Source organism: Limulus polyphemus, unplaced genomic scaffold (assembly GCF_000517525.1).
Source record: "Limulus polyphemus unplaced genomic scaffold, Limulus_polyphemus-2.1.2 Scaffold981, whole genome shotgun sequence".
NCBI lineage: Eukaryota > Metazoa > Arthropoda > Merostomata > Xiphosura > Limulidae > Limulus > Limulus polyphemus.
The window spans coordinates 292,993-304,800 of NW_013666591.1; the positions used below are offsets into that span (position 1 = coordinate 292,993).

General features: G+C 33.5%; 1 protein-coding gene across 2 annotated transcripts in view; it reads left to right on the forward strand.

Moving 5' to 3' along the window:
- LOC106461534 (sodium-dependent dopamine transporter-like) overlaps window positions 1-11,808 on the forward strand; it is an 85,974-nt gene that overhangs the window by 40,542 nt on the left and 33,624 nt on the right. For both annotated transcript variants that reach the window (XR_002611000.1, NM_001314098.1), the window contains 4 exon segments: window positions 5,080-5,299; window positions 7,258-7,396; window positions 10,076-10,210; window positions 10,909-11,012. Coding sequence is in view for 1 of the 2 variants with exons in the window: in NM_001314098.1 (NP_001301027.1) it covers window positions 5,080-5,299; window positions 7,258-7,396; window positions 10,076-10,210; window positions 10,909-11,012 (598 nt within the window). In the remaining variant the exon portion in view is untranslated.

An 11,808-nucleotide genomic window follows, 5' to 3' on the forward strand; every position in this document is an offset into this window, starting at 1 on the left:
CATATGTATATCTAACTTCAGTTAGTTAAATAATTAGGTAGTAGTCAAATAATATATATTGTTGTATGCATACGCAAGGTTGAATTTTACATCAGTCTCTCAATACTCAGACAATATTACATAGTATATACAGACAACGTTGAATGTTACACGATTCTTCCAATTCTCGGTTATTATTACATGCCTTACATAGACAACGTTGAATTTTACTTCATTCTCCCAATACTCAGACAATATTACATAGTATATATAGACAACGTTGAATGTTACACGATTCTTCCAATTCTCGGTTATTATTACATGCCTTACATAGACAACGTTGAAATTTACTTCATTCTCCCAATACTCAGACAATATTTTGTATTATTGTAAACTTTCTCGTATATTATCATGTTTATTTGTTAGTTTATTACGTAGTATTTAATTATATTTATTTCTTCTTGTTTCCCACCGTATAAAGTACGGGTAGTTGTGCTAGACGTACCTCATGGTATATTTAGTATATTGTCTTTAATTTAATGACATTTAACTTGTTTTATTTGAATTAGAATTCTAGCTACTTATTGTACAGTTATTCATTTAATTTGTCATTTAGTGTTGTTTATTATTGTTTATCTCCATAAACATTATTTTGTTTTGTTGTTGCAGTATCTATACTGTCCTGCTATCCAACTCTATGGCTAAGCAGTTACATATGTCTTTGTAATTTGTCTAAGGTGTCAGGCTACTCCAAAGTTACACTTTCGGAGTCGTATAATGGGCTTTTATTGCTTACAATACATTGTTAGGGTAGATTGTGTAAAGTTTTGTACTTACTGATGTTTAGTTCTTCAAGGAACATTGAATCTACGACAGTACATGAAACAAACAACTAATAGCGATATATTTCACGAGTAAATTATACTATGTTATTTCTTTAATGTTACTTTCATTGACAGCATTTATCAGAACATTTAATGTATTTAATGCTATCAGTTTTTATTTTTTTATAAAGACTATTTAGCTTAGTATATACATTAGGACTACCCTAAATATCCTAAGCTGATTGAACCTCGTGAGATATTATTCGGATTAAGGACGAAAATATCGTTAACGGCGAGAATACCCAACTAGTGAAACAATGCATACCAAAAGGCCTGCAATGAAGTAAACTGCAGATTTTTTAGGTCTATTGGCTTATAATGCTTCGCCAGCATCAAACTATAACTTTTAATGTGTTCTAATCTTTACAAGGAAGAACGTAATAATACTATATTTAATTAGGTATGATCATAATCAGGTTGATCTTTAGTTCTGCTCTAAGTAGCTAGGTTGCTTTGATCAGAAATCAATAGTAATTACATCAGTCTCCCAGTAGTCGGATAATGTTATGTAGGCAATGTTGAGTTTTACATCAATCTCCTAGTAAATAATGTTGTGTAGTATACAAAGACAACGTTGAATATTGCATCAGTCTCCCAGTAATCGGATAATGTACACGAGAGACAGCGTTAATTCAAACTTACAGTAGTCGGACAGTGGTATGTAATTACACTTTCTAAGAACGATCTTTCAGGTTCTATGCTTTCCTAGGAACTGCTTCTTCTATTGATGAGCGTGCTCAGTCTAATGACCAGAGTACGAAATTTCAATTGTAACGAAGTTTACAAAGGGCAGCGAATAAAACTTTGACCACTCATCTTGCAAACATTCCACGGATTAAACCTGGACACGGCATCGATGACCACATTTCAGCAGACAGACCAAAGACCCAAAAGACCGCTGGAGCTTCATGGGTAGACTTGACAGATTATGAGATTGAATTGAATTTCTGTAATTCTCATTTTATCGGTCATCTTTCTCATTAAATCAGCCGTTGATTTCAATTGTCGGTCATCTTTCTCATTCAATCAGCCGTTGATTTCAATTATCGGGCATCTTTCTCATTCAATCAGCCGTTGATTTCAATTATCGGGCATCTTTCTCATTCAATCAGCCGTTGATTTCAATTATCGGTTATCTTTCTCATTCAATCAGCCGTTGATTTCAACTATCGGTCATCTTTCTCATTAAATCAGCCATTGATTTCAATTATCGGTTATCTTTCTCATTCAATCAGCCGTTGATTTCAACTATCGGTTATCTTTCTCATTCAATCAGCTGTCGATTTCAATTATCGGTCATCTTTCTCATTCAATCAGTCGTTGATTTCAATTATCGGTCATCTTTCTCATTCAATCAGCCGTTGATCTCAATTATCGGTCATCCTTCTCATTTAATCAGCCGTTGATTTCTGGACTAGAAGCTTCTAAAGGATGTTTAACAAGACTAGTGACAAAGTCAGTTCCTGAATTAATTTGTTTTTGTTTCTAAGCGCAAATATACACAATTGGCTATCTTTATTCTTCCCAATACGGGTATCGAACCCCCGACTTTTAGCGAATAAGTTTGGAAACTTACAGCTGAGCCACTAATTTGAATCAGAAGTAGTGTTCAAGTAATTATTTCTTTGAAATGCACAGAAATAATGATATGTTTTGAATCCAGTTTGGGGTCAAGAAAAGCAAGATCTTTTTTTTTTGTTGTTGTTGTTAAGGTCAAAGCTGCACAATGGGCTAAATACAATCTTCTCAACAACTATGAGCTTTACGCCTATCCACCAGCAGTCAGAAAATTAATTAGTACACATAGACAACTATGAACTTTATATCCACCCACCAGCAGTCAGATAACTATTTATTACATATAGACAACTATGAACTTTACACCTATCCACCAGCAGTCAGAAAATTAATTAGTACACATAGACAACTATGGACTTTATATCCACCCACCAGCAGTCAGATAACTATTTAGTATACATGGACAACTATAACCTTTACATCCACCCACCAGCAGTCAACTAATTAATTAGTACACATAGACAACTATGAACTTTATATCCACCCACCAGCAGTCAGATAACTATTTATTACATATAGACAACTATGAACTTTATGTCCACCCACCAGTCAGATAACTATTTAGTATACATAGACAACTATGAACTTTACATACATCTACTAGCAATCAGATAATGCCATTTATTACATATAGACAACTATGAACTTTACACCCACCCACCAGCAGTCAGATAACTATTTAGTACATAGACAACTATAAACTTTACATCCACCAACCAGCAGTCAGATAACTATTTAGTACATATAGACAACTATAAGCTTTATATCCACACACCAGCAGTCAAATAACTATTTAGTACACAGACAACTATGAATTTGATATCCACCCACCAGCAGTCAGATAATTATTTAGTACAGAGATAACTATGAACTTATTATCCACCCACCAGCAGTCAGATAACTATTTAGTACAGAGACAACTATAAACTTTACACCACCCACCAGCAGTCAGATAACTATTTAGTACATAGACAACTATAAACTTTACATCCACCAACCAGCAGTCAGATAACTATTTAGTACATATAGACAACTATAAGCTTTATATCCACACACCAGCAGTCAAATAACTATTTAGTACACAGACAACTATGAATTTGATATCCACCCACCAGCAGTCAGATAATTATTTAGTACAGAGATAACTATGAACTTATTATCCACCCACCAGCAGTCAGATAACTATTTAGTGATGGGTGGATGTAAAGTTTATAGTTGCCTCTGTACTAAATAGTTATCTGACTGCTGGTGGGTGATATAAAGTTCATAGTTGTCTGTGTACTAAATAGTTATCTGACTGCTGATGGGTGGATGTAAAGTTTATAGTTGCCTCTGTACTAAATAGTTATCTGACTGCTGGTGGGTGAATATTAAGTTCATAGTTGTCTGTGTACTAAATAGTTATCTGACTGCTATCCGCCAGCAGTCAGATAATGTTATTTAGTATACAATGACGTTCTCCATCTAGTTGTAAGATAATATCATGTACAGGATATTTATGGAGAAATAGAGGAGTAAATATGTATAAATAGAGTAAGACGTATCAGGAAATGTTGAAGGCATGGGTGCTATAATACAAGATACATTTTAAATGATAGATATGAAGTTTTAACTTTGACAGAAGAAATATACTTTTGACCTACTTGCATTCATTTTTCTAGGCAGGTATGTAGAAGCAATTAATAAAACTTTAGATTAATTTTGCTTGAGATAAATATTCACACGTGCATCTTTAATAATTTAAACTAAATAACGACAGCGCGAAAACTCTATTGGAAACTGACAGTTGTAACACTGAATAACATACAGAACGTTATTTGTACTTTATAATAACGTTTTGGAGATGATAATTCCGTGCAAATGTTCGACGGTTTGGTAGTGCAACGCTGTTAAGATAAACTTATGGCTGAGAAAACGTTACAATCATCTTATAAAATGGATTCTCGTGTAGTCAGATTGTTGAACGATACAGTTCTTCAATAAAGAGTCTTCAATATTCCCCATAGAAGCAGAAACATTCGTATTGCAAATAGTTTAGAATAGAAATGGGATCTGAAATCACACCTTAAGCAAATCTTTAGCAATGGCTCAGCTACAAATTGATGGCTATTGTTAGGGAATAAGTCCATTTGATCCAAAACACCACTGATGGTCACATCTCGTGGTAACGTTAGATGACAAAAAACAAGGTTACAATGTCTACGAAGTGTCATAAGCTCCCAGCCACATTTCGAAATAAAAACTAGTTTGTTTTATTTTATGAGAAAGAAGTTAAAAGCACTGCAACCATATTCTATTTGTTTCTCTGATGCTATTTATCTACACAGTAGAGACTTTGTGGAAAGTATGCTTCGATGTGTGGTCAAAGACTGAACTTGCCTTTCTTTGCAGAAAGTGTTAAAACCGAAATACTTATTGTCGACCAATAATGCATAATAATAGCCATTCCAATAGGAACGACCTACGATGCAAAAGTAGCTACAAAGGCGACACGGGACTAGGTAGATCTTTCAAAATAAAGACTGATTAAACCTCAATACATTGATTTTGAAAATATTCAAGAATATATATATATGCAAATATTCTATTACTAATGATTGCGCTATTTTCCCCGTGGCTTCTCCATTACCACGACCAGGAGTCGGCTACTGTGCAGTCATGATATCCTGGTATGTGTCCTTCTATTATAACGTCATCATTGGTTGGACTGTCTACTTCATCTATAAGTCATTCAGTTCTGAGCTTCCGTGGATGCAGTGTGGAAATGAGTGGAATTCCGAACTTTGCTGGTCTGGTTCTCTGAACTTTAGCGACACCAACACTACTAACAGGACGTCGCCGGCTCAAGAATTTTTTGAGTATGTATCTACAGCTTCACCTTTTTACCAAATTTTTTAAAATAATATGAAATAAACCTTATACCAAAATACATTTTTCACGAGTTTTATATACTTATTATTTTAAATTTTTACCTAAGTTTCATTTTCCAAATGTTGGCCATTTTGTAGTATACATGGCCACGTGTCAGACTCAGGAAAAATGGTTTCATATATTTGATGGTATATAAAAAGTTTTCATTGTAATCCTATTCTTCTGTGCTTGTTGTGGTCCTGCTAAATCAAATAACATGATAGATATGATGTTTTAATGGATTTGGTTAAAATTTGTGCGGAAAATTTGAAGAAAATTAATGGCGTGGTTTTGGACATTTCTGCGAGGCCAAAGGTCATGACCTCCAAAACACATTTTTACATATGAAATGAGACTTGAAAATTTCTACTACCTAAGGAAGACAGTTGTTAAATCTTTATGATGTATGTGTGAATAGTAAATATTTGAATCTCTAAAGAGTGTTATTGATAAGGATTTATCATTTTACAGATGTTCGAAAACATTGATTTTTTTCGTGTAATATTTATACATTCTTTAGAGCTGATCAATTCTCTGAACACTACAATAGGGATGAAACATTATCAGTTCATAAAGAAAATGTAAAAAGTGTGTTCCCTGTTTGTTTGTGTTATGACGCATAAGGTTGGCTTTTTAAAGTAGATTTCATATTGCACCATTATTATCACTAGAATTAAGACATCACAGTAGAAGTATTGTTAAAGCAGAATACTGTCAGAGCATTAAATAAACTTACCGTGGAGATTAATATGGAAACATAAGGAGTTGTGCAAATCATGACATTATTTTTACGAGTTTCATCTTTCACAGCGGGTCTCTGAGGAAGAATGTTAAATTTTAACTTTCTTTACCCTTAAAACCTGTGTACTTGAGATTTTTCGCACCAGCGATCAAACATCGCACTTGTTTGAATACAAATTGATCCTTAAAACATACTGTTTAAGCTATAACTAGTAAAAATGCTGATCACCAGTAAGTAAATTCAAACAAAACTACATTATGACACTGTTTCATTGTTGTTTATTAACGAGACATACAAAATGAAACATTGTAGCACTAGTGTCTCCGAAGGAATGAGATTCCCATAAGAGTATTTGTTTTAAGTGAGTTTTCCATAGTGTTCGCTTGTTTATTTTAGACACTGAAGGATTATAATTTCTACTATTGTATACATTTGTTCTACTTTTATTACTAGCATCGTGAAGCGTGAAGAGGCAAGAAAATTGATTCTGACTTATAGAACATAACAATGTTCAGGACGTCATAAATTCAATTTGTGTGACATTTGGAGAACGAATATCAGATGAAAAATGTCTTTGGTATAAGGTTTATCTGGTACTGATTTCAGAAACTTTCATGATGAGGCCATACGGGGTCCTTAGATTACCGTCCTAAGTCTATCTAAGTTTTCTAAGTATATCTATCTGAATAATTAAAAGAGAAATCTAAAGAAAGTCTCTGAACCGGATTCGTGGCTGCGAAATATAATGAATGATAACAATAATATATGTCTGATGTATAAGTCCATGTCTGGTTAAACCTAAACTCGAATGTGACATTGCAGTCGTCAGTTCGATTATAAACATTAGGAAAAGATAAAAATTGCACTTATTAGATATTTTTTTTTCTTTAGTAAGATCTTTAAGTTTGATTAATTTTGGCTTATATACTTATGGTATGCGTTTAATTTCTTACTTTATAATACGTTTTTCAGTAAGTTTCATTGAATCTGAATAATACAAAATTACTTAAAACTTAAAAGCCTTTTGTCAAATGGGATTATCAAGCTTGTCTTTCTATTAAGTTATATTACAGAAGTTGCTCAGATTAGAGCAGGACGAGATGTTGAAAAAGCACTATTATATACTGCAGTCTTATCTGACTTATTTCTTTGTATCTTCTTAAGACGAGAAGTTTTAGAAATACATCTTAGTACCGGGATCGACGATTTGGGTGCCCCCAGGTGGCAACTGCTAATCTGTGTCGTCTTAGTGTTTACCATCCTTTATCTGTCGTTGTTCAAAGGAGTGAAGTCGTCAGGAAAGGTAGGCTGGCTCTGTCTAGTACGATCAAAAGTTGTCATCAGGACATCAAAGATTCAGTGCTAATGATGTGAATATTGCTCCAAAACTAAAGTTACAAACTGATATTCAAAGGATAAAAAGTAAATGGAGGATACTATACCATCAACAATTAAAAGACGATGACATTATATTCAATAACAAAACAAAGACAGCATTAGCAACCGAAAACTCTAAATAGAACTATAAGACATTAAACACTAGAAGTGACAATATAGACACAACTGTCAAATAGTTGTGTTGGAAATTAACACAAACTTTGTGCCATTTCACTATAACACACCTGTATTCGCTAAGCACAGCCTTGTGTGAACTACGGTAACTGACCTGCTGTTTTAAATTAAGACATATGTTTATTTAAACACATCGTTTTGTCGTGAAATCACGTTTTTATGACGAGGTCCGTTCAAGAACAGCACCAGGTAGGAAAGTGTGAACATTCATTTAAGGTTCAAGAACAGCACCAGGTAGGAAAGTGTGACTCTTCATTTAAGGTTCAAGAACAGCACCTAAAATGAAGAGTCACACTTTCCTACCTGATGCTGTTCTTGAACCTAAAATGAAGAGTCACACTTTCCTACCTGGTGCTGTTCTTGAACCTTAAATGAAGGGTCACACTTTACTACCTGGTGCTGTTCTTGAACCTTAAATTAATGTTCACACTTTCCTACCTGGTGCTGTTCTTGAACCTTAAATGAAGGGTCACACTTTTCTACCTGGAGTGCTGTTCTTGAACCTTAAATGAAGAGTCACACTTTCCTACCCGCTGCTGTTCTTGAACATTAAATGAAGATTCACACTTTCCTACCTGGTGCTGTTCTTGAACCTTAAATGAAAAGTCACACTTTCCTACCTGGTGCTGTTCTTGAACCTTAAATGAAGAGTCACACTTTCCTACCTGGTGCTGTTCTTGAACCTAAAATGAAGAGTCACACTTTCCTACCTTAATTTTTAAAATATTGTTTTATACAGTGTCTGAAATCGCTAACTTTTGTTATGAAATACCTTAAGTTCTTGATGCTATTGTGTGTAAATAGTTTTGTAAAAAATTGCACACAAAGACTGTAAATCAGTTAAAACAATTTATTTTGTTAGCCCACATTCAATCTGTGTTGTAGCCAACACCATATTTCTGTACCACAGAACGCAAGTTATGCTGTTTTTAACATAAGTTCTTTATAATGAATAATACAAAGAAAACCTTAGAAGCAATACTGTATGAAGCCAGGACAGGGATAATAGAAGTAATACAGTTCATAACAATAACTTAAGAGCAACATAAGAGTGATACTACAAACAGTTATAAAACAAGGAAAGTATTAGCAGGAACAATGTATTCCACAAGACAGAAATAATATTACAAACGACATTACGTACAACAACGTTAGAGAGAAGGAATTAGCAGTGATACTATAAGCTAAAACAAAATGAAAAGAAGTGGCAAACAACTATAACACTAGAGAAACGTTAGTTATGACATAACATGCAATAATAAGACAAGTTGTACTGTAACAACAATAAAATTGAAACAACTTTAACACTAGAGAAACGTTAGGTATGACATAACATGCAATAATAAGACAAGTGGTACTGTAACAACAATACAATTGAAACAACTTTAACACTAGAGAAACGTTAGGTATGACATAACATGCAATAATAAGACAAGATAAACAATAAAAGTGGTACTGTAACAACAATAAAACTGAAACAACTATAACACTACTGTTATGTCCTAAAGCACAGGTCTGACGTTAGAACTGACCCTATATGCAAGGATAACACAGGAAAACGTTACAACACTGAGAAAATATTCTAATAAACACCATATAAAAATAACATTGGAAAACATTAAAAGGAGCACTGTAAAACAAAAAATAAGACGGTGACAACATAAGGACACTATATAGATGAATGAGACGGGTAAAACATAGAAGTAAAATTATATATATATTTACAAAACGGTTATAACGTTCTAAGTCACACTAGACGTAAAATTGACACAGGTGAAGACATTAGTAGGAACACTATACAAAACAATAAGAAGGGACACTATGAAACAAAAACAATTTACGGACTATAAATATATTACTAAAAGTAACACTATAAGTATACATTAGGCTTTACACTGTGTATATTAATCTAACAATAGTATCAGTAAAAGTATGTATATGTATCGCTATACGACAGGAGACTTCTTTGAAAGTTTGTTTAGACAGAGTATTCATGATGAAACTTTGTAGAACGAACGGCAACTGCCTGTTGTAGAGATAGAAGTGTAGATGACGACGTTTCAAAGGTCTTCCGCCTTTCGTCTTCAGGTCAGGACAACACCTTACACACACTGACCTCAAGACGAAACGCGTCCTCAACACTCGTGTCTCTACAACAGGCAGTTGCCGTTCATTCTACAAGGTTTCATCACTACAGGAGAGTTATTAGATGTTACACTACATAAAACAGCCGAAACGTTTCGTTTGAAAAAAATAATCATGTTAAAAGTAAATCTTCTTACATGCGTTTCATATCATTCAGATTTTTTTCTTCCCGCAGCTATTACGTGTTTAATGTTATTCGTTACGTTCCTTGAACCTGTTTAATTAATTGAAACAGTTTACATTTTCTTTACGCTTTATCTTCCAGGTTGTTTGGGTGACAGCGACAGCCCCTTACGTCATCCTTACTATTCTGCTGTTACGTGGCGTTGTTCTTCCAGGTGCTGTTAATGGAATCAAGTATTATCTACGTCCCGATATCCATAAGCTACTCGAGGCGCAGGTCGTCACTTTTAGCTATCTACACCTTTATATATTCAGATATTATTGTTTTATGACGAAACTTTCATTGTATAGTTTTCGCATGGCCATTATTACTGTAAACATTTCGTCGAACGTTTGGTGTTGTAATACACTGTTTTATAGCTTTCTAACATAGTATGATTAACTTCAACACCTAGTTTTATAATACGTTTTGATTAACTTGTAAGCCTAGTTACTGTAATATCGTATGGTAATGTAAGCCTAGTTACTGTAATATCGTATGGTAACCTTTGCATCTTGAGCTGTAATGCAGTGACAGCGGTAAGTTTATGGATATAGAACGCTAAAATATGGGACTCTATTCCCCGCAGTGGACACAACAGTTAGCTCAATGTGGCTTTGCTCTAAAACAAACAAACAAATCTATAATACATTATTATTACGTTTTGTATCTTACGCATTTTGTATTCTATTGCAGTATTATTTACTTGTGCTTCTGTTTCTATAATATACAGCATTACTAAGTCTTGCTCCTTTTATTTTATTACAGAAGTATTTTCCTGTGCTTCTGGTTCTGTAATATACAGTATTATTAAGTTTTGCAATTTGGTCTCCATTACAGTATCATTTACTTGTTCCTGTTGTTCTGTAATATAGTATACTTAGTTAAGTATTGTAAGGGAGTATGGAGTGTGAGACATATGGTGATCTCTCTAGGTGTGGATCGATGCAGCTGTACAGGTATTCTATTCTGTTGGCGTGGGGTTCGGAGTCCACCTTACCTACGCTTCGTACAACAGGTTCCACAATAACTGTTACAGGTGAGTTTCAGATTTATAGGTTGGACAAATATGGCTACAAATGGCATTCTTTGTTAATTTTAGGTCCAATCATTTCATATTTTTATATTGTAGTACAAAGTTATACACAAGGAATGAGTATATGAATACTTGTACGTCTGTGTAGGATTGTGAACGTTCAATGGGAATGTTTTCAGTAAGAGAGATATAAGTTTCAAAATCTGCAAAGAAAGAGGAGTGGGTAATAATCCTTAATAAACAGATTTTTTTCTAGACCAATAAAAGCTAACAAAGCCTATTACATAAGAAACAATGAAACCTATTCTAAAACAAACAAAGACGAGAAGAAATAATCCTTAATAAACAGATTTTTATAGACCAATAAAAGCTAACAAAGCTATTACATAAGAAACAATGAAACCTATTCTGAAACAAATAAAGACGAGAAGTAATAATCCTTAATAAACAGATTTTTTATAGACCAATAAAAGCTAACAAAGCTATTACATAAGAAACAATGAAACCTATTCTGAAACAAATAAAGACGAGAAGTAATAATCCTTAAGAAACAGATTTTTTATAGACCAATAAAAGCTAACAAAACTATTACATAAGAAACAATGAAACCTATTCTAAAACAAACAAAGACGAGAAGTAATAATCCTTAATAAACAGATTTTTTATAGACCAATAAAAGCTAACAAAGCTATTACATAAGAAACAATGAAACCTATTCTGAAACAAATAAATGGTAACAAAACTATTACATAAGAAACAATGAAACCTATTCTGAAACAATTAAAGACGAGAAGTAATA